The sequence below is a fragment of the Alligator mississippiensis genome, chromosome 1, assembly GCF_030867095.1.
Source record: "Alligator mississippiensis isolate rAllMis1 chromosome 1, rAllMis1, whole genome shotgun sequence".
NCBI lineage: Eukaryota > Metazoa > Chordata > Crocodylia > Alligatoridae > Alligator > Alligator mississippiensis.
The window spans coordinates 344,752,744-344,776,685 of NC_081824.1; the positions used below are offsets into that span (position 1 = coordinate 344,752,744).

A 23,942-nucleotide genomic window follows, 5' to 3' on the forward strand; every position below is an offset into this window, starting at 1 on the left:
ATCTGATCAGAGTTTAGAGATGATACTGTTGTACTCAAATATACTTATTAGGGCTGCGTGAAATTTTGCCAGCCGTTTGTTTCAACACTGTTTCGACTCATTTCGAGGTCGAAACCGCAACATCAAAACAAAACAAAGGGCACTGAAACAGCTTTGAAACAAAACGAGGCTGGTCAAAACGTTTTAACCATAGCGCTGGGGACTGGGAGTCAGCCCAGCTGGGTTGATTACCCCACCCCCAGTGCGATCTAGGGAAACAGAGTCAAAACAACCTGTTTCGATGAAGCAAAACAGAACAGCTGTTTCAAATCAAAATGAAATTAGATACGAAATGCTGTTCTGTCCAAACCTTAGAACTCGAGGCAAAAAGGAATGGTGCCATTTCTCACAGCCCTAATACTTCTACTTTCTCTCAACTCCAGCTTTATTGGACCTGCCAACTTGAAATATAACAACATTGTAAAATTTTAACCAGACTTAAATGGTCAGTTCTACACTAACACTACATGATTCTGCTTTTCTTTATAAGCTGTAGTTACACATAGAGGAAATCTGTAAGTCTAGCTGGTATTCAATGCGAAGAAATCAGTGTTCCTTTAAAACAAGTGATATACCTGATTACGGTCCATATATAAGCTACAATTTTTGCCATCTGCTTTAATCATACAGTAACTGGACCTAAATTGAACGTGTGGCCTTTTCTCCATCCTAGCTCTAGTGACCTAGGCAGCATCAAGTTAGTCTTCCTTGCATGGGAAATTTTTCCTACTCCTAGCAGTTCAGCTGTGGACAGACATACCATCCTTGCAGCACTTGTACCCAGATGGACTGCTTCAGCTTCACAATAGCTTCATGTAGCAGCACAGAGCTGCAGCCTTGTCTGGAGAATGTTCTCTCTCAGCAACAGTACTTGTTCTGTTTAGGGTTCCTTTTGGATTGCTTCTAAAGATGTATAGGTCTGTTTGGCTCAGCCCTTGAAGCACTTTGTTTTGTAGCTGGGACATAACAGATGAAGACAAAGGAATTTCCTACTGAAAAAAAACACTGCTGTGGGCTCAGGGCAACATTTTTATTTTTTTTATCCTGCGGACGGGCACAGGAGCAGGATCGGGTGCCTCCCCTCCCAGGGCTGCCCTAGCCCCCAGCTTTAACCCTGCATGTGATCACCGGCCGTGGAAGCCACTCGCTGGCCAGACAGATGAGGGGGACTGAGCAGGGGGGCTCAAGCCACGACCCAGCAGCCAACCCTTTGCAACCCAGTGGTTGGGAACCTGTTTCAAGGGATGGTTTCAAAACCACCTATTTGTACTATTTGGTACATAGGGGCTTGCTTACATGCTAGCAGTATGTTCTTCTGTGGCTGTAACTAAGAGAAGACTTAGCATTTTTTGTCCACAGAAAATATATATAATTTTTAACAAAATTCAGAGGCAAGGCATGCATTTTCTTTTGAAAAGGGTCTTTCCTAGTGCATAACAGGAAGCAACTGAAAGCTTCCTCACTACTTTGCCAATGCATCTGACTTAAATCCACCCAGAACAATTTACTGTGAAGAATCTGATCTCTTGTGTACTCAGGAAGAGTTTCTGCCCAAGGCAACAGAAAAACGAGGAGGAGAAGAAAAATATAGCTGCAGCACTTTACAACTTGTACTTTAGTTTTTCATGAAACCTTCTTTTCACAGCTGGGTTCTATACCCAGATTTAAGGATGACAAACTAGTAGTAACACACTAGGTACACTTACCTATCAACATGCAAGCCATGGGTCAGTATTATATTCTTTAATTTACATTAGCAATTTAAGGTAAACAAAATGAGGACATATCAGCTCCATGTAAAGCAAATAAAAGATTAGTTTATATAATAGCTCCAAGTAATCTATTAAAGTTTTCTGGGGACATTGCATTTAAGTCATATAATTATGTAGATATATTGAGTTTGCTGACAATATCTCTTTAAATACACTTAGAAACCGTGCATAATTTGGACACAGGTTAAGTGTTGAATGAAAATAATTGGTCATTTTGACTGGCTCTGACATGAAGGCCATGTACACACATTCAACTCATTTGGGATAATTCTTCCAGGTTTGTTTTCCTGGTAGAAAAGCTTGATCCCACCTAAATAGACTTTCTAATGCTAAGCCTTTGAAGAGCAGAGATCTTGCTGATGCTGTGCAGCCAGGAGAACCCCAAGCATACCTCTCATGCTCTGCAGGTTCCCTCAGACAGAGTGGCAGCAGTGCTCAATCAGCCTGTCTCTCCCTAAGGCACAATGTTGATTGTGAAGGGGGTCTGTTCTGCTCAACTGGAGCAAAAGAATCCAGCAAGCAAAACTGCCAGGAGACAGGGTGGGGGGAATAAAGCAGTCTCAGACACTGGAAGACTGAATATATCCAGACACTTGCTATCCCAAGAGAAAATCGCAATGATTTGACCCTTTTGGATTTTCTTTCTTCTGGATTATTTTTTCCTGGAGCAGCTATTTTTGCTCTGGGAGAAAAATTCTGAACATTGAGCTTTAGTTAAAGTGCCCCCACTGCCATTTTGAAGTATGCCGTGCTGGATACATGAAATGCTGTGGGTGTTTTTATTAGAACAGCTCCTGAGAACCACTCCAATTAAAACACCTCCCCTCTTCTTCCCTACCCCAGGGCATGTGTAAAGACACCCTGAAAGGCTTAAGTTTGTACTACTGCCAAATTTGTTTAGGGGGAAATGAAATGTTCTCGTTCTAGTTTTGCTCAAAGTCATAAATCTGATCCACAAGTTATTTGTATAATTAAAAGGACTTCAGCAAGTGATCAGGTAGGCCAAAACCATACACCAAATGCTTTTCAGTAGTTTCCAAACAAGGACAGAGTCTTAGCAAAGCAAAGCAATTGTGCTATGTTACAGGTGACTATATTAATTCTAACATGAAAGAGGACCGTATTGTTGGTGACTAGCAGAGTAAAAGAGCCTGTGTGTTAATGATAATTCAGTGCATTTCCCTAGCAGTTACTTGCAGACTAATGCTTTTGGTGAAGTCAGTCTGACTGACTTCCATACTCTTATAGCTCTTGTATACTTAGAGTTTTAAGAAACAAAACAAAAGTAATTCAGTGGAAATGCCAATTTCTTATCCTATTTTTATAGGTAGAGAAAACGATATTCATTGTTTGATAGACACAGCATGGGCAATATATCTACACAGTAAACTATATTTAAGTCCAATTCAAGTATGAATAGGTTTGAAGTTTCCAGATGATGTGTCTGTCCCTTACATAGGCAGGTACATGCATTCATAAAGATTTCCTACTGATCAAACAGTTCCAAATAAAGAATGCTATAAATAAATAAAAATCCAGGAGTTTATAATCACTACCCAGATGGAGTAAAAGTTGGATTTGTGCATCTCTTAATCTAGAATTCCAGCTTCTGGATCTTCATACCATGTATCACCTATATGAGAAAAGACAATATTCAGCAAAGAGCCACTAAGAAAGGTGCAGAATTTTATTTTGAAGATGCCATACTGATAAAAGAATAAAGACAGTTATTTGTGGTTGAAGTAAAAGTATAATGGAATAGAGTAACTAAGCTGTCAGTCACCACCTTTCTAATCCTCAGCACTGCAAAAAACTCCATTGTGTCAGAAACTGATAAAAACTTTGTCGTTTTTTTAACCCAATTTATCTCTAGTTACTATTTCCTAAAGGTCAGAGTGGTTGATTTAGATATTCTAAGCCAAACACACTACAATACAAGTACTGCATTAGATAATAAATAAATATTAAAGATTTAAAACTAGCTGAATGCACACACCTAGCCCTCAAGTTCTGTAAGCTTGATTTTCTTTGATTACATAAAGATATTGCAGGTCAATAGGGCACTATTATCTAGAGCTCTCTTGAGCACTTCTGAAAGCTGCAGAGTGGTTTTAAAATGCTGACGCACACTAGGACAAAGCTGAACGTCCTTTATTGCACTCTGCAGGCTAAGCCATATTTGTGATACAGTTTGAGAACTTAATACAGTAGCTTTCCCCAATTGTATGTGCAACTTCAAACACTTTTTTACTATTGCTTGCAAGACATGTCAAGGGTCACATCTAGGAAAAAAAGCTTTACTTTTAGCTTATAACCATCCTAAGCATGGCATGCAACTAAATAAAATCTATCTTCCCTCCTCAGGGGGGTGGTAAGGCTAGATTGTAGGGTATTCTCTATTTTATAGATGGGGGGGGAGGGAAATAGTAGTAGTTGTGAAACAGCTGGAGTATTTGTTACGTTTTCAACAAATCAGTAGTAGATCAGACAAAAGGAAACTTGCACAGGGCACAAGTAGCACGTGGGACTCGCTGCCATAGTCTTAGGTCAAGAGGTTAACCAATTCATATACCTGTTAGATAATGAATAATAGTTACCTTTATCAAGCAAACTTACCATATCTGAAACAAAATTTGCCCAGACTTTTTTTCTATTTCTTATTATTTTAAGCCACAGGCCAGATGAGTTGGAAAGTAGGAAGAAACATTTCAGGTTTCTGTCTTTTATTACTGCTTGGTGTTCAGATAATTTTTACCCTGTTTATTTACATAATTTTTTTTTGCTAAATACAAAAAGATATTACTGAGGTCAGACTAACAATTCGCTTCAGGTGACTTTGTCATTGTGCTTCCAAAGAGAGCAAACTGCTTGTGGAGACACTGCAATTCGGCCTTTTATTGTCATCATTCCTCAGTACTGTAAAAGTCCTTTTGATACTTGGCTCCTCTAAGATAATACACAGCATGATGCTTTAAACTGACTAATACAGACAATCAAAATTACTACAAATCCTACATCACTTCACACATTTAGGCAGCTGCATGAGACACTGGAAGTATTAATCTGGAAGCTATGGGTTTCTCAATGCTTCAAAAGTTAGATACAAGGTATCAAGTTAGGAAATATTTATTGGAACCCTCCCCCTCTTTTGAAGGACATCTGATCATTATGTCAGCAGTAATTTTTGTAAGGTATTTTTCTCTCATTATAAAGAAACACACAGTAATTAATGTGTGTGCACATGTCTCAAATCCTGGCCATCAGATTCATTCCCTAGTAAACTATTTTCTTTAATTCCAGCAGAAACAGCTATATACTTTCTTCCTCCCTGAGAAAGTCACAGGCCTGTTTTCATTTTGCAAGTTCCTAGCTCTCTCTCCAGATTTTCCTCAAATCTCACCTTCTAAGAAAATTAACATATTTAATATGTTCATACCTTTTACTTTTAAAAATAGCATGCAAAGAAGTTACACTACTCACCACTATATTTGTTTCAGCATGAATGCTGTTATAAGTATCCCCAAGACATGAAATGGAGACTCACAAGACTTCAGCTGATAACTCCTTCAGGCTTCTGATTGATGATCCTCACAGTCCTGATTAATCAATGTTCAACTTTGTGTTGATAAGGATGGAGAAGCCTCAGATGAGACAGTTCTGGATATACTGATGACCTTGTTTGGAGGCATAGTGGTTCCTATGAATCAAGGGGAGGTGTGTGCAAATGGTATTGCCAGTCAGTAAATATTCCACTCCATTTGATTCTTATAAAATAAAGACAGCAGAAGGTGCAATATTTGTCTTGACATAAGAAAGGTAAACCCTGGTAGTTGTTCCATTAGATCTTAAATTAATGATGTTCCTACCATGAAGAGAGGCGAATCAGGAATATTTTTTCAAAATATTTCTCTTTGAGGTTCAACCATTCACTCTACTAACTAAATGCTCAATTTTTTTCTTTATTTCTGGAACATTCATTCTAAAATTAAAAACAAAACATAAAACACAACATGCACACACCACGTCAAACAACTTACTGCTGCAACTGAACCACAACAGAAATTTTAAAAGTGCATATTTTCTTAAAAACATTCCAAATACATGTTAACTTAGAAACAAAATGCACTTTAAAACACATGTCTAGCAGGAGACACCATTTTAAGCAACCTGCAGTAGCTACTTACAAAAAAGTTTGAGGAATGTACCACGTCATTTATAACATGACAATACTAAAATCCTAAGAAGTCATTTAACACTATAAAGACAGTGTTGTAAATGTACATAATTCTTTACAAAATGAATTTAGCATTGCCTTATACCATCTACAGCATGCAAGTATCTGAATAGGAGAATAAAATCCTCTACATCTTCGTTTTATTTAGTCTGGTGCTTCAGATTTAGTGCCCCCTGCCCTTTCCAATAAGGCACAATACTGCTACTCTAGCAAAGGAATAAAAACTAGTGACAAATCCATTTAAACTATTAAATGGGAAATGCCCACAAGAAAAATGTTTAGCTTCTTGGACAAAGAGCAAAACCCTCTAATGTTATATAGATCTTGTTTCCAATGTGTGCATAAGGAATAAGGGGGGCTTAAGGGAAATCCATGAAATCTTATAAATAGATTAATAAATACATTTCCTAGCCATAGTTAGCCCTTTTCTATTTATTTAACTGAGTTAAAGATTAAAAGAGGTAACTGATGCGCATGCTAAGTAAGTCTATATGCTCAGCATGTCAAGACTGTCCAGCAGGTACTAAAAACCAACATGTTACTGACCAGTTCAGTATAAAAGTTAATGAGATGGAAAACGCATGTATTCTGCTCTGAGGTGGAATATACTATAAGAGCTATCAGTCTTTATTTATAAGGAAAATTGAAATAGATTATTTTTCATCAAATGTAATACCCCAAAACTTGATTCCTGTCTAATCTATAGTGAGAGATTATTTAAAGAAAGCCATCCACCTCTAGTTGCAGCAAATTTTAATTCGAATTTTTAAAGTATGATTTAATCAAATGTAGTGCTGTAAGTGCTCAACTGTATCTACATGCCAAGTGTAAACAATGTACCCAATATATTAGACTTTTTACAGTCTGTTCTCTCTTCCTAGTTTTTGAGTCCCCTGGAGTACAATTCTGTAGTAATTGTTACAGCAACAGGGTTATTGCATCTTTCATAGGATCAACAGACAGAGGAAATTAAAAAAAAAATCCTCTTCATACAAAATTGTCTTGTTAGCCCTTTTGGAACACAAACTAGAAAAGTTTGGAAGGTAAAACAATTTACATTGTTATTTTTCCAACTAGACAAAAGTTCATACTAATTAAATAAAAAATAAAGTAGTTCTTTCACAGTCTAATTTAAAAATGTCTTCAATGAAGCCATTCAGTGGGAATTTCCATTAGAAAGATGTTCTCCATGCCGACTATTACTGCCATCCATGTCTAAAATTAGAGGATACAAATGTAAGTCATTATCTGTTAAACTGGTCATTGTACACATTAAAAGGGTAAACTAAAAGAACCACATTATTTACTACAGTTATGCCATCAAGATAAATACTTAACTAGGATCCAAGTTATGCAGCCTTCAGTTGCACAAAATCCCTGCTGATTAAGAGATCGCCTAACTTAACCTCTAGCAAGTTAAGTGTTGTACAGAGAAAGACTACATACAAAAGAAACTGAATTTTTTTGTCAAACAAGATTACACTGGTGCTTGACAAAGATGAAGAGGGAAAATTTTTAGCATTGCATGATTCACAGGAATAAAGTGGGGAAACACACAGACCTATAAACCTATTGCCTTTGCTGGAACTGACATTTTTCAAAGAAAAAAGTCCTCTCAGTGGCAAACGAGGGTATTGCCCCATTAACATCATGTCATTGTATTACAGTACTCCATTACTAATGTACTCAGATAGAATGGTTAAAGAGTTTAAAATTGCAACTATAAGAGAAAAATATTTTTCTAAGTAACTCTTGGAAGTACCAGATTTGAGCTGTTGTTTATTGTATTCATTTTACAGCTTACAGGGCTCAGTCAGATGTTACTTGCGTAACATGAAACAGTTTGTAGTGCTACAAGAAACAGAACACTTATAGGCCAGCAGTTCTCAAACTCTTGACAGACTGCACACCACCAATTTAAAACGACACAACCTTCAATATCACCAGCAAATTTTTCAGTTCAACTTTAAGTACCACCAGCACATTTTTGTCATATAAAGTCATTATAAAAAAATCTGTTAACGCATACCATTGGTGGTACTGTACCACAAATTGGGAACTCCTGCTATAGGCAGTCACATGTGCACAGCCCCCTGGCTGAAACATTAAGAGTTGCCAGCAAGGCACGGCCTCGAACCACTGCCCCCCCCACCCCCCCAACTCCAATGCTGCACAGGCATCATCAATTGGAAGAAGCTACGTGGGAAAAAAGTTCTTCATCCCCACCCTCTATACGCGTGAGGGGTGCGTGTGCCAGGGCTGTGCCCACAGCTGCAACTGCTGCCCTAGAACTAGCCCTGGTCCCACGACCTCCATGAAGGTTGTCAAGCACAGCTTACAGAAGCTTGCTGGGGGGGTATGGGTGATACAAGAGCTGTGGCAATGGGAAGAGCCATCATGGCTCCTGTGGCACAAGCAGCTTCTCCTGGGATTCCTGCAAGGCAGGAGGCAGATCTGGTTGCTGCTGCTTGCCCAGCAGAAGCCAGGGCTGATCCTGGGTTTTGTGCAGCCAGAACACTGGCTTCTGCCAATGTTTCACCTGTGCAGGTGAGGTTCCTTGCAGCAGCTGCCAGAGCTCTTGGGCAAGAGCACATATAGTTGCAGCAGCACTGCAGAGGACCCCAGCCTGCAACCAGAACACCAGATGGGGGGGGGGGGGGGGAGGGGGGAGACAGTTCCAGGATCCTTGACCCCCTTCCCACTCTCACCAATCAGTTGACCTACCAGACCGAACAGGGGGCTACACACTGGGTACCTGAAGTTTAGGCTAGATATTTGGAAGAATTTTTCTCACTAGGTGGATAGTAAAATACTGAAACAAGTTATCAGAGAGGTGGTGGAAGCTCCATCCTTGGGGTGTTTTCAAAACCCAGCTAGGCAGAGCTTTGGCTGGGATGATCTAGTTGTGGCTGGTCCTGCTTTGAGCAGTGGTGTGGACTAGATAGCCTCCTGAGGTCCCTTCTAATCCTAATGTTCTATGATTCTACCTTGACAACTCACCAAGTGGGCTATCAGGGAACCAGCCACTTACTCCCTTCCCTCTTGGGACGAAGGTCACGGGGGAGCAGGGTGTCTGTGGGATACCAGGGGTATCTCTAACCTGCAGACATCAAAATTTGCTGCGGAAAACCTTTCTGTGAGACAAAAGAAGTTAATGGTTTCAAACAAACTTTTTATCCCAGGTCCTCACATTTTTGCATTTGATCCACCATTTCTTAAAAGCAGGATAAATAACGTGAACTTGTGGCAGTTTGTTCCTGTCCCACTACAAGAAGCACATAAAGCATGACAGATGTAACATCTGTCTAAGCCCATAAACTTGTATTAATGGACACGTAAGCAGATATAGCAAAACATTGACAAATATGCAACTAAAAGAACCTCTCTGAAACATCATTTTATGGTACTATGGACCCCAATCAAAAGCATGAGTAGAAAGGCTTATATACTATGCCCTAATCATCAAGGCATGAAAGCAAATTGCTCATATGTGGGTGCATCTACATGAGACGTTCACTGCAGTTGCGTAATTAGCTTTGCAGTAAAGTCTCAGCATCTGCAGATGCAGCCCTATAAGGCCGCAGTAAACTGATTAATCCCGTGATAGGTTAGTACTTGTAAACACAAGTACTATCCTGCAGCAGTGTTATTTAGTGCACAGCAATGCACATGTAGAAGCTGAGGTATGAAGAAAACAACAGGGACCTTTCCAAGTGATAATTTTTTTCTAGAAGTGGTACCCCAGGCAGTAGGCCTGTGTGAATAGGAAAGTATTTGATTTGGATTTGGCCGATTCGGAGGACACCGATTCGATTCAGTGATTCAAATCACTGTCCTCATTCGATTTGGCCAAATCGGAAATCGGAGATTTGGTGCTGATTGGAGATTCTGATCCGCTGGGGAGAGGCAGGCACAGCTGGGTGGCTGCATGTTCTCCCACAGCTACTCTGGGGCAATCCCCGCTGCCCCCTACTGCCCCATGCTGTACAGGGGCTCTGCCACAAGCACCCAGAGGCCCTGATCCCCGTTGCCAGAGCCAGTGAGTGCAGGGCTTTTTTTTTTTTTTTTAATTGCCGGGATGCTGGGGACAGACAGGGGGGCCCGACTGGGGAGCAAGGTCTGCGTGGGGGAGGGGGGGGTGCTCTGCCAGGAAGCCCCACAGCCCCTGCTGCAGCCAGTGAGCGCAGGGCTTTAAGTGCCAAGACGCTGGGGCCGGGCAGGGCAGCCATGGGGGTTTCTCTTGCGGCTCCCCCCACCCGGGAAGAGGCAAGCACAGCTCGAGGAGCCGTGGGAGAACCTGCAGCTGCCTCTCCTTGGCAGATCCAAATCTCTCCAAATTGATTCGGAGGCTTTGGATTTGATTCGGACCTTTTAATGGGTCTCTCGATTCAATTCAGATTCAGAGATTTGGCCACCGAATCTCCTCCAAATCGAATCAGCAACCGAAGCTTTGCACAGCTTTAGCAGGCAAAGACAAAGAATAAGTCCCAAATTCCTGGTGCACTCCAGAAATAGTTATTTCCTTAAAACTTACCATGACAACCGCAGACGATAGAAGGAACTCTCAAAACCACGAGTCTGCTCTCCAGTATTGCACTCTTATCTATCCCCAATTGACATATGGTAAAGTAGAAACCATGTAGACCACACACCTACAAGAAAGGAAATACAACCTCCAGCCTTTCCCTAAATCATACTCAAAGCTCCCAAAAGGAATTAAGTTTCCTATCAGACTGCTACTTGAGAGGTTTGGAAGCTGAGGAAGTTACAATCATCTGGGAGAGTCTGGCTAAAACATCATAGCCTTGGAAAACTAAACTTCTTCAAAGAATAATTTACGCCAAGGTAACAAGTACTCATGATTCATCAAGTCCGCACCAAAAAATTATAGGTTTCAACTAAAGCAGAGAAAAACTTCACTCAGTGTCCAGTTGATTATCCAAATGATGATGTACTATAGTACTACTCACCAAGTAATGCTGTGGTTTCACCCGCGTCCTCTTTTAAACTGTTACATTGTAACACAGATTCATTAGTGGATGAGGCTGACAAATCGCTTACTTCATTTCGGTCATCTTCTTGTAAAGCAATGCTCAAACTTCCAAGGGAAACACTGCCACTTATTGATTCAGGTATTGGAACTTCAAATGCATCTTCAGGGTCACCCTTCAGAATAAAGTAGGTAAACAAAAGCCAACCAGGCTTTTCAAGACAGACATCTGGGTCAAAAGTTTTCCAGTTAACATTTGGCAAAAAAGTTTAAGCAGCTGAAAAAGGGGTCTTCTAGTAGGAACCATTAGGTAACATTAACTACGCACCACTACCAACAATGCAAATGAGAATAAAAACTTTGAGAGTTCTGCTTTTAAAATTGAGCCGTTATTCAAAAAAGGAATATGTAACATTTTATCATTTGTATATAGAAATACAAGCTACATTAAGGGTACAGAATAGGTACACTGTAAAATAGTGGTTCCCTATTCCACAAGGGGGACTTAGTGTTGAAGCAGCAATTTCAGTACTTCAACTGTGAGCCAAGGATGTCAGAACAGGCAATGGCCTGCTAAAGTGTTTTTGTTTTTGGGGGGTTTGATTTGTTTTGTTTTAGAGGTCCAAGCATGTTCCTAAATAGTCATTCAAAGTTTGACCAATGCAGAAACTGCACACCAAGATAAGGATTTTCTAACAAGGATACTCATCCACTTAAAACTAGACAAAATAGCATTTGTGAAATAGGGTACTATTTAGCTATCTGATGATAATTTTCCCCATTACCAAACTAAACTGGTGTTGAATTAGTCTTATTAGTGTGTAAACCACTTTTTAAACTCCCAAATCCCACTTTATTAATGGGCTTCCTTTTTCATCACCTTTTGTCAAGTGAGCAGGAGACAAGTCTAATCAAATATCTGGTTTGGCTGTGGTATCTATCACTCCTAATCCTTCTCAATTTAAAGAAGAAACTGCTGATTCTGATGACAGTCACGAAAGTTTCCAGATCAAGTATGTTCTCCACTGTTCATTGGAACCCATTACTGATTTATGGAAAGGAAGAGGTTATGGAACCTGGACTTAGACTAGTTTATCAGTGTCTTAAAATCATCTCTGCACTAATGTAATTTCTAGATCATGTGGAATAAACCGCCCCAATGTTTTGATTTTACAGTTGTCAGATACAGTACCCAGAGTAATTAAAGTCTCAGTTCTACATTAAAAATAGCCATTTAGCGTAACTTCAACCATTCCACTTTTTTACATTTATTTAACAGAAGAGCTACTTAAAATACAGAACTAGTTCATGAAATGAAAATCCCAAAAAACAAGTTAAGCTGTATGTTATAATGGGAAGTGCTACTGTTTTCTTGTGACCTCAGAGAGAAGTGGTACGTTGATGACCATGACCTTTCTAGAACTGAAAGTACAGCTCTCTCAGAACTACTTCTTACCAATTAAACAAACTTTCTACATATCATTTCTCTTTGCAGATACTACCAGCAAGAGAAAATGATGTGGTTTCATTTCTATTTAAACCAACTACTGGCAATCTTATTCAGGAAAATTCTGATGCTGATTCAGTCGCAAGGATAAAATTCAGCATGCTGGAGGAAGTACAGGAAGTCAGCTAACTTATTTTAGGCACTATGTTTAATTCCCTGACCTTCTGAGAAAGTTCCATAGTCAGAGGAAGGGTACTAAATACCCATGTCTGCTGAAGTACAGAACAGTTCTAACTCTGCAGCCTCCAGCAAGTCGCATTCTTTTCCCTCAGTTTTTTCCATATTTTACAAATTGGGATTCACAGAAGTTTAGGGCTGGAAGGGACCTTGTGAGATCATCAAGTCCAGCCTGCCTGCTCTGGGCAGAAAAGAGATGATCAAGCTTTTTTTTTTTTACCTCAAGGGTATTGTGAGGATAAACTTGTATGTTAAATGCAATATTAAGAATGCCTATTTTAATGCAAATAAATTTCTTCTATTGTTCTGGTTCCCACACATGGTTGTGGCATCTGAGCCCCAAGTTTTCTGGTAATCTCCTGTATATTAAAGAACACCTGTTCTCAGTTAAAAGGCAGATGTACAGTCTCACTTTCTGCTTTGGCCACTGGCAGTATATACACAAGTAAATGTATAACATACCCAGTATCCCAGAGCTTTAATGACATCTAGCTTGCACATTGGACAAGTTCTGTGGTCCACCAGCCACGGGTCAATGCATATCCTATGAAAAATATGCCTGAAAAAAAGAAAGTATCTTTAGAACACAATTTTTTTAAATCACAACTATTCCTTCATAAACCCTTTTAGATTTGTAGTATTGCAAGTATGAGGTTATGTAAATTAATGGGTGAACCAGTTTTGTTTTGTTTTTTTTAATTGCCAAGGTAAAAAGAGCAAATGGGAAAAAAAGTCAAGCATATACATAACATAGCCCAGACAAAAGATAGACTGGTCCTTTTTTAAATAAATAAAAAGAATCAGTCCTCACTCTTAAGTGATTCCACAGATAAAGTAGTGTCAGTTTTAAAAAGCTGCTATAAAATACTACTAGTAAGGTTTGTCTTGTCAATTGTTCAGAGGGCATATCTATACCATTTGCTCAACTCTTCTAAGGACACTGCTGTTTAGCACAACCTAGGCTGACCTGCTCTCATTCCACAGGAATCAAATCCAGAAGGGAGGTGGTAAAACTATTTGAGGAAACATCTTGAATGTGGTTCCAAGGACACCTCTAGAGTGGCTTCACTATCTCATTTCCAAATCTCACAGATGTGGAGCAAGAGCAGCATTGTTCTGAAACATGCTCAAGGGAAGTAGTATAATGTATCCAAAAGCAAATTATTTAAAATATATTTTGCCTATACTTGTATATCTTTAAATGTTCTTATTAAGGCCCAGTATTTCACTTTGCTCATTGTCAAAATGATATCTGGTTACCCATTTCAGGGGAAAAAATATTGTTTAAAAATAATACAAATAGGAAAGCACTGTTTTATATATTCCATATTAAAGCTCCAATTGATGTTGAAGCTTTAATTGATTATATTCTTCTGTACCATTTTTGGTAGCTTGTTTAATTCTCTGAACACTAACATTTTTAATAGGATGCAACAAAGCTAAGACTGTATTTTAAATAAAAGTATCTGCAGAAAATTTAACCCCAAAAATTTAAGGTTCATGCTTATAACACCTATGTTCTCAAGGAATAATGAACTTTCAAACAAGGGGAGACTTCTCTTAGGGTTGAATGTGACACACTCTTGCTTCTCTCCCTTTTCCCCCCACCTTCCCTAATCATTTTCCCTAACAAACCATAGATAAAGGAAATTGGGAGAAGGGGGGCCAGACAGGGAAGAAGGGTGGGACAGGGGAGGGGAAGATTGAAGAAAAGAATTCTCTCTTCCACCCCAAAAATCAAAACTCATACCAAAAAGATGCATTACAGTATACTGTTACTTATGTAACAAACTTTCGGCAAGTTCTCCACGTGTTCCAACATGTCTTACTGCTTTTTCACTCCAAATCTTTCTTTACATTTACTACTATTCTCTCAAAATTACTATTTGTACTTGTTCTGTTTATACATCTCTGGTCTTACAAAAATCCTTCTGAATCCAGAAAATGAGGGTTGGAAGGGATCTCAGGAGGTCATCTAGTCCAATCCCCTGCTCAAAGCAGTACCATCCCCAGCCAGATCATTCCAGCCAGGTCTTTGTCAGGTCAGGCCTTAAAAACCACCGATTCTACCACCTCTCTGGGTAACTTGTTCCAGTGCTTCTCCACCCTCCTAGCAAGAAAGTTTTTCCTAATATCCAACCTTAACCTCCCCTGCTGCAACTTGAGACTACTGCCCCTTGTTTTGTCATCTGGCACCACTGAGAGCAGTCTAGATCCATCCTGAAACCAAATATGATCTCACTAGAAAGAATACTGACAACTAGCAATAGTTAAACTAATTTTTACGTGTATATGCAAATGAGAGGTTGCATTTCACACCATACAAGTGAAAGAAATACCATTTATTCATGCCTTGTACACATAACAGGCCAAACAGATGGCACAGCTTCAGTGCCTTGTATGGCTCTGTGACAATGTCAGTAATGTTTCTCAGGAAAAATACGGTAAAAGAAAAAGAAAATACACTTACTTGCATGGTAGAATTCGGACAGTATCTTTTGGTTTATAGTTTTCAATGCACACAGCACAATTTTCTGCATCAACATCTAAACCCTGAAGAAAAACACCATATTTAAATGAACAGCTATAAGACAGCATTCAAAATCATATCCTGATTGTAACAAATATGAATCGCACATAACTTTGCAAAATGCATAATGTATAAAATGTTTTAAAGTGGGGTTTTCCAACTGCTGGCCTACAGGCTGCATGCAGCCTAAAAGAGGTTAAGTTGTAGTCCCCAGTTCCTGCCTGCCCACTGCTCTGGCTGCAAGAGCAGCCAGTCTCCATGCTTCCCCTCCTTCCTCTGGCTTTTGCTGCCTACCCCCTCTCCAGGCTGGGGGAGCTGAGGGTGAGCCTGGAGCTGCAGGTGGATGTGGTAAAGCAGCTGCGGGGGACTCCTGTGTGGTGTAGGGGTTGGGAGCGGACAGAGGGCGCACAGTGCAGTGTGTGGGGAGGCTGCACCTGCACAGTGCTGCAGAGGTGTTCACTCTGGTGCAGGCTGTGGGTGTACAGCATCCACTGATGTTGTGCCCAGCAGGGCATTTGGCCTCCAGCTGCTTACAAGACAGACCTGATTTAAAGTATCACAAGAAAGCAGTTTCCTGTCATTTAAAAAAAAAAAAAAAATCAAAGAAAAATTATATCAGAAGGTTTGAGAAAACTGAAGCCAAAGCTTCTGACTGGCTAAATTTTCATATATTTAGTTCTACACCCAGTTAAGTCAACATGAACATTTTTTGTAGCTCGTTTAATTCTCTGAACACTAACATTTGTAACAGGCTGCAACCAAGCTATGATTATATTACAAATAAAAACTAGTATCTGCATAAACTTTAACCCCAGAAATTTGAGGGTCATATACACAACACCTAATCCATGTTCCCAAGTAATAATGAGCTTTCAAACAAGAAAAGACTTCTCTCAGAGTTGAACATGGCACCCTCTTGCTTATCTCCCCTTTCCCCATCCTCCCCAGTCATTCTCCCTAACAAACCAACTATGTAAAGAAAACTGGGGGAGGAAGGAGACAGAGACTGAAGACAAGAATTATCCCTTCTACCCCCAAAACAAAATTCTTATAAAAAAGATGCAATCAGTACAGTAATGCTGTTATTTATGCAACACACTTTCCTCAAGTTCTTCGTGTGTCCCAACACATCTTACTGCTTTTTCACTCTAAATCTCCCTTAGCATTTATTTTGCAGCCATATACATTAACATATTTAACATGGCCAATAATAAAATTAATTTTTAACTGGGCTACATATAAAAGCAAATGCCACATTTTCTCACAAATAAGACATGCACTTCGGGAGGTTTTTTTTAGAAGGCAGAACAGAACGTCGGAGTGTGGTGAAACAGGGCTGGCTGATTGGGGGGGGGGGGGGGAAAGAGGGGCGGCAAGCCCAACTGGGATGCAGCCCAGTCTATGGGGTGGGAGGGGTTTGGCGCTCTGGGGCCATGGAGGGGTGGGGTTAAACCTCCCTTCCCCTGCTCAAACTGCTGACTGTAATTGTGGACTATAAATCCCAGAGGCACCGGGAAGCAGGAAAAGGAAGTGATGAGAAACCCTGCAGAGTTCTGCTGTTGTAATTCTGGACTGCAAATCCCAGAGACCTTGGGGGCAGCAGGAAGAGGAAGTGAACACACAGCCAGTTAACTGTGCTCACAGCCAGTTATACAGCAGCTCACTCACCCGCAGCAAGTGCAAGGGCTTTTCAGCCAAAAGGTACTGCTTCACTGGCAACTGTGAAAGGGTTATCACTGGATTCCATTCCTGCTGCTAACTGCCCCAGGGAGACATGGCAGCCATTTTAACACATCTGCTTGCTTCTTTTCTTCCCTGCTTCTATTCCAGTGAAGGAAAGATCACCTGACTCTCCACTTAAGACATGGCACCCTAATTTTGGAGAACTGATATGAGGGGGAAGGTGTCTGTGGTATGCAAATAACTACAGTATATGATAGATACTAGAAGAACAGAGATTTAGCATTAAAAAAACTCCACAATACAAAGTTGTCTTTCATGTTTGCAGAATGTGAAACAGCGGTTCCCAGTCTATGGTACGGATACCACCAGTGGTATGCAGGCAACCTGTCAATGGTACACATTAACAGATTTATTATAATTACTTTATATGACAAAAATTTGCTGGTGGTTCACAAGTTTGAACTGAAAAATTTGCTGGTGGTACTTAAGGTTGTATCGTTTTAAATTGGTGGTGCACAATTTGTCAGAGTTTGGGAACTCTGGGTATTATTGCTGGGTTTGGGAACTCAGAGCATCATTGTTGCAATGCTCACTTGCACTAGTAATCGGGGGTAGGCTACAGAAGTCAGATCAGCAATTTATATCTTATAGAAAATAATTATTTGTCCATTTCTATATACAAGTTGCCAATCTTTATATGTGCAGGTATATTAAAAATGTATTTGCTATCACAAATATTTTTTACTACAAAGAGGATGGATTCCAAGTTTACTGTACGTAGCAGATGAACAAACGTGTCCATTTTGCAATTATCCCTTAAGCTGATCAGGAAAGATTCACAACAGTAAATATGCTTTTTAAGGGTGACCTATTTTTTACTTGAAATGCTTTAACTTAGAATGCTTCTACCTTACTATTCAAAATAAAACCCCTTCTTTTTTTTAAATAATAAAAACCAGACTAGATCAAAAGTGAAACAAAATGTGCATTTGTCTAGGCCAGTGATTTTCAAGCTGTGGTCCACAGACCCCTGGATCTTTCAGGTCTAAGGGGTCTGTGAAAGATGACCACGATCAAAAGTATGTGAATACCTACACTTAAAATTTGCAGCGGTCCATGCCTCCATTCAAAATTTTTTAAGGGTCTGCAAATGAAAAACGGTTGAAAACCACTGCTCTAGGCTATAAAGACACTACTTTGGGATAAATTTCATGAAGGTACACTTCGATAGAACTACTAGTGTAAAAGTAGCCCTATCTTTGCAAATGATGTACTTGCACTCACATAATTGGAGTCCCTAAGGGATGTAGAAAAAGCACAGGCCTAGCAAGGGCTTGTCAGGACTAGCAGGAGTGTCACATTCAGAGTGCAGCAATTTGGATCGGCATGCAAGAAACCTTGATTTAATTTAATCTGTATCTCAAGTTGTATCACGGTTTGCATTTATACCACAAGCTTCTAAAGATACTTTAGCAACAAAATATGTTGATTTCCAACAAAATGTTGCTTTTACAGGAAATCTGATTCATTTCTCATTTGCTCTGGATTATTTTTTTTGTTATCGTCTTATGCCAACCTGTGTTTGAATGGAAACTAGAATATTAAAATAATTTAAGTGATTTTAACGTACCGTATCTTTTACTACAAGATTTTAGAACAAGACATCCTCCCCTCTCACCTTTTTTTATATTCATAGATGGGATGGGGAGGAAAAGAAAGACCAAGAGCACGGGCACGCACAAGTAAGTGAGCGCACTTCAACCCCCCACTTTCTCAACTCTGAAGAAAACTAGTTCATCAACTGAGCAAGCTGAATAAACTAAACAAAAGAAATACTTTAAACATTGCCATCAAAAGTTCATTTATGCAGGCAGTCCTCAGACTTACGACACAATTGGTTCCTGAAAACCACGTCTTAAGTCGAAATGTTATAACTCAGAACCAACTTTCCCATAGGAACAATGTTATAAATGGGCCATTGGTTTCTTTACAACGCTCGAAGGGGAAGGGGGGGCAGATCAATGCCCCCGCAGCCAAGGGATTGGGGCTGGTGCAAGCGCTGCCTAGCCAGGGCAGAGGGGCACAGGACAAAGCTGCAGCTCATCGGGGGGGGGGGGGGGGGGGGGGGCATGGGAGGGCAGGTCCTGCTGCTGCATGCTGCTGGTCTGGGAGCTGCTCATCTGGCAGCTCCTGCTGCTCATCTAGGAGGTCACGGGGAATGGGAGAAGTGTGCCCCAAGATCTGCATGGGGTGGGCAAGGCCAGCGCTGTACTGCGCTATGCTCTGGGTGGGCAGCAGGGACTATGGGGGGGGGCCAACATGAATTTTGGGGTGGCTGCAGCCCTGCTATAGCCCCTGCTCCACCCCCATCCAGGGGCACCCCCCCAATGCCTTCTGCCACTCAGGCAGCTGGAGCGGGGCAGGGGGGTATGGGATGAATGCGCAGCTCATCCAGGGAGCACAGGGAGGGGGGGTGGATCCCGCCACTGTATGCCACTTGTCCAGAGGCAGTGCAGTGGCTGTCCCACGCCCCTCTGTCCCACCTGGGCAAGTGGCAGCAGGGCATAGCCCCTGCTCCCAGCGCCACCGTGCCTACCCGGAGCAGTGTGGTGCAGCCCCGGCCCTGCTTGCCCTGCGCAGATCCGGGGGGGGGGGGGGCACACCCTCCCAGATGAGCAGTAGGAGCTGCCAAACGAGTAGTTCCTGGACTAGTGGCACGAACCACCCCTAACCCCCTTGCACGAGCCATGCCTTCATCCTGCCCCAGCTGGGCAGCACTTGGCCCAGCCCATCCCAACCCCAATCCCTCCTTCACTGCGGGGGCATTGATCTGCTCCTCCCCACGCCTTTTCCCTCCCACTACCCTTCCAAACTTACCAGCTGGACATAGTTGTATCGAGCATTGTAAAGTTGAAACCTGCATCGGAACCTTGAAACATGGTATCAATTTATAAAGGTTGTAAAAGGTTGTAAATCAAAAAGTTGTAAGTCAAGGACTGCCTGTACTACAATGAATTCTAGTTTCAGGTGTTCAGCCGCTGCCTTCTACCTAGATCCGTGGTTTGACATGCTTCAAACTTCAGCAGCTAACATAGGCTGATTTAATGAGGTATTACTGGTTTCTAAGATCAGGTTTATTCCCCCATTTAACATGGGGGGAAACACCTCATCTTAGAATTAAGGTCAGTGGGGTAAAGGGGCTGGAAGCTGCTGTGGCTTGGGCTTCAGCACATACCAGAGGTCCAGCCATAGCTTCAGCTACTACCTGCTTGCTACCCACCCCTCCCAGCATCCTCTATATCTTGCCTTTCTGCTCCCCTGCTTGCCCTTCTCCACCCTCCTTACCCTTACTATAATTTTCCATGTGTAGAATCTAATTAAATTAATTCAGAGTCAACTAAATTTGAGTAAATACAGTATTATTTTAACAGATTAAGCAAAATTAGACTTCAAAACAAATTGCCATAATTTCCAATAGGTTTATTTGGAATCAGTTTGGATTTTTAAAAGTATTTTTTGTCTGCTGACCATGTTTGTACAAAGCTTTTTTGAAGTAAGCTGTTTCTTGATTGAGACCCTCTTATTTGTTTTTATATACTCTCTTACACAAATAAACTCTTCTCTGTATTTAGTCATAGTCATAGAAGTAGGGTCGGAAGGAACCTTGTGGATCTTCAAGTCTGACCCCCTGCCTGGGCAGGAAGAAAACTGGGCTCAAACGACCCCAGCCAGGTAGGCATCAAGCCGCTTCTTAAAGACCCCCAGGGTAAGAGCCAGCACCACTTCCCTTGGAAGTTGGTTCCAGATCCTAGCCGCCCCGACTGTGAAGTAGTTCTTACGGATGTCTAACCTAAACCTACTTTCCAACAACTTGTGGCCATTATTCCTTGTTATCCCGGGGGGCGCTAGGGGAAACAAGGTCTCCCCCAAACCTTTTGGTCCCCCCTAGTGAGTTTATAGACAGTCACAAGGTCCCCCCTCAGTCTTCTCTTGTGAAGGCTGAACAGGTTCAGGTCCCGTAGCCTCTCATTGTAGGCTCTGCCCTGCTGCCCCGGATCATGCGGGTGGCCCTTCTCTGGACCTTCTCAATGTTGTCCACATCCCTCTTGAAGTGGGGCGCCCAGAACTGGACACAGTACTCCAGCTGTTGCCTGACCAGTGTCGCGTAGAGGGGGAGGATCACCTCCTTTAACAAATCTGTCTTTTCTTTAGAGTATTTGAAGATTTGTTTACAAAAAAAACAAACTTTTTTTTTGTCTTGCTAAGAAAACAAAACCAAAAAAATAAAACAGTTGTGTGCTATGTTTTATAGATAGCCCTATAAAAGTTAATTTTAGAATTCTAAAAAAATTCGGACAACCTTATAAAGAACATTTCATCAGTATAGAAATAAAATCAAATTACCTTGTCTCCACGTTTAACAGTATGCAGCTGAAGCTGGCTGATCACTTTCTTGGTTTCCTTTCTGTAGCCCTTAAAGTATTTTTAAAATTATTACTCCATGCTATTTTATCACTTAAGTGAAATGCTATCATCAAACCCCTGTAGAATATTCAGTATAATTTACTAAACATCCCAAACATTTCAGAAATTTTTCAATTTTTTGTACCATTTTAAGTAAATGAAGCATTTGCAACCACCACCAAACATTAAGGCCCCTGGCACACATTACACTTAAGACATGCTTAGCCAGTTAATCACACCTTGTTACCCAGCCACACATTAATGCAACGAATGGTGTGATAAAACAAGGCATAAGCTGCAGTTATTACACAAAAAGTATGTAATAATCTTGCGGTTGGTTCGTTCCATGCCACTAACTGAACGTGTGGCCAGGCTGGTGCTCCCAGCTGTGGGAGCTTATTATTGCTGGTGCAGGGGGAGCCCAGAATCATGATGGGATCTGATGCAGGATCCCCCCAATCATGCCTCCTGCCACACACGTATTGCACAGCAGTAAGCGTGACTGGGGATCCCACATCAGATCCCATTGCGCCTTTGTTTACACATCTGCCAGGGGCCTAAAAGGAAGCAAAATTCCAGAACCTAGCAGTCACTGAAGTAAATGCATGATCATTTATCAATACAATGCACCTTAGTAATTTCCAGAGCAACTGGGTGCTATCAAGTACATATCTGTGCAGAGATAGGGAAGCAATTTTGAACACAGGCAACAGGTAAATCTAAAAAAAAAAAATCTATCAATTCGTCCTTTGCAGTTACCCAACTTTGACCAAGAAGGAGAAGCATAACCGAACTAAAAATCACTCAATCTAATGAGAAACATTAGTTTAAGGTAATAAGGAAGCATTGAGAGAAGTTTTGGGTCATGAAACCATGTGCTATTTCTAGCTTAAGCATACAGCATATAAAAATTACACAACTAAAAACACTACCATATTCAATGTTTTCTTTTTCTTTTTCTTGACTGAAAGGGGGCACTCAGAAGTATGGTGTATATTCCAACATGATAGTTTCAGGTTAGTTTTAGGCCCAATCCTGCAGCATACACTTATACAACCGAGGGCTACTCCATATGTAAATGGATACGAGTCTTAGTCATTTTCTGCACATGACAATATGCCATTTTCTAAATGCTTTGTCTTGGGGCATCCCGTTACATGCATTTAAAGTAGCTTCTTCATACTGTATTCAACTGTTGTGTCCTGCCTCCTTGCTTCTGAAACATTAAGTGTGCACCTACAATCTACCAAACCATATGCACATCTGATATCAAAGTTTCCTTCCCAAGCTTCAGTCCAGCATTGGGCAGAAAACATTACAAAAATTAATGGAAATATTTTTGTTGTCAGTAGGTAATCTGTACCTTTTGTTGAAACAATCCATAAAATTCTGCTCTTTATAATATCTTTTAAAATTGGAAAACAAATTACTGAAAATTATTATGAACGTAAGTTACAAGACTCACCTACTCCTAAGGCCATGCACGTCAATCTGTGCTCAGCAGCTCCCAATTCCCGTTACTACACATTCTAATACACCAGTGGGGGCCAAGCCTTTTGACAGGCCTTCCACAAATGAGCCCTGCGTTTTCTGAGTGATACTCCTAATCTCTTCCTCTGTCCGTATGTTGGTCTGCCTTTTGCTTCCTTCCCAACCTTCTGTTCTGCTTTCTGCCCTGTCTGCCTCTGTGCTGCTTATCCCCTCTCCAATCTGCTGTATGCCACACAATGCTCTGTGCCACTTGTGGGACACATGACGCAGATTGGCCTCCCCTGTAATAGACTAATGGTTCTTAATTTCACTTACTTAATATCCAATCAAATGGCTGAGAAACAGTCACACAATTCATTATGCTCCCCTCCTTTTATTTTCACTGGTACAAGAAGATTATCATATTGGGTTCACAAATTAATTTTCTATCAGTTTTTTAGGATCAAAATAAAGTAAATAAGAGGTACTCCTGGAGCTGTTCATGGCTCCATGTTTCCTCAATGGTCATCTACAGGATGTGGGAAATGCTTTTCTAAAGGATATATCAAGCCACAGCTCTTTGTGACCTCTTACCCGTTGGAACAAAACCCATTTGTCAGAAAAAATGGCAAATAATACTCTTCAACTGAGAAGTGGAAAAGGAAGTAGACACAGCAACAACTGGATGGAGTAAACTGCTGCTGCTTCATTCTTTCAAGTGTCCAAGTCCCTACGTCCCAAATAATTTGGTATACTTCTACAATCCATTTCTATTTTGCAGTTCACCCTGGTAGTACATTACACTTGTCCAGAATCAGCTTTTGTAAAGCTCTGATACTAACCATTTTAGGCCTAAAGATCTCCAGTAGCTGGGCAAGGTTTCTCTTTAAAACTTTATTTATTGATGTTCTCTGGCTGAAAGTGATGGTTCCCTTCCTCCTCTAAGTTTTAACTGAAAGGGAGAGTTCCTCCATCTAAATCAGCAAGTAAAAAGTCTATAAGAGACTTCTACGTTTTAAATTATTCAATATTGACTTAAGTAATAGGGCAAATCTAAATTATTCTGGTAATTTATT

At 40.8% G+C, this 23,942-nt stretch overlaps 2 protein-coding genes and 1 non-coding gene across 15 annotated transcripts in view; 1 reads left to right on the forward strand and 2 right to left on the reverse strand.

Annotated features, from left to right (window-relative positions):
• Positions 1–23,942, forward strand: part of CNOT11 (CCR4-NOT transcription complex subunit 11) — a 48,577-nt gene that overhangs the window by 20,543 nt on the left and 4,092 nt on the right. Inside the window, exon 8 of one of the 3 annotated variants that reach the window (XM_059721008.1) lies at positions 12,531–13,186. The exons of 1 other annotated variant lie outside the window; for it this stretch is intronic. In XM_059721008.1, the coding sequence (XP_059576991.1) occupies positions 12,531–12,633 (103 nt within the window). In that variant the 3' untranslated portion in view covers positions 12,634–13,186. Of the gene's footprint in view, positions 1–5,308; positions 6,189–12,530; positions 13,187–23,942 lie in introns of those variants that run through there. One more of the 3 variants, XM_019485049.2, reaches the window with a different exon arrangement.
• Positions 1,768–23,942, reverse strand: part of RNF149 (ring finger protein 149) — a 32,062-nt gene continuing 9,887 nt past the window's right edge. The window contains exons 3-9 of one of the 11 annotated variants that reach the window (XM_019485054.2): positions 21,337–21,405; positions 15,190–15,272; positions 13,182–13,278; positions 11,107–11,247; positions 10,580–10,697; positions 5,356–7,260; positions 1,768–3,444 (exon numbers count right to left, since the gene is read on the reverse strand). In XM_019485054.2, coding sequence (XP_019340599.1) covers positions 7,202–7,260; positions 10,580–10,697; positions 11,107–11,247; positions 13,182–13,278; positions 15,190–15,272; positions 21,337–21,405 — 567 coding nt within the window. In that variant the 3' untranslated portion in view covers positions 1,768–3,444; positions 5,356–7,201. Of the gene's footprint in view, positions 7,261–9,045; positions 9,180–10,579; positions 10,698–11,015; positions 11,248–13,181; positions 13,279–15,189; positions 15,273–21,336; positions 21,406–23,942 lie in introns of those variants that run through there. The other 10 variants (XM_019485052.2, XM_019485053.2, XM_019485050.2 and 7 more) reach the window with 10 other exon arrangements.
• LOC132248063 (small nucleolar RNA SNORD89) lies at positions 4,613–4,726 on the reverse strand. Its single transcript, XR_009459418.1, has one exon. It is a non-coding gene; the product is annotated as a small nucleolar RNA SNORD89 (small nucleolar RNA).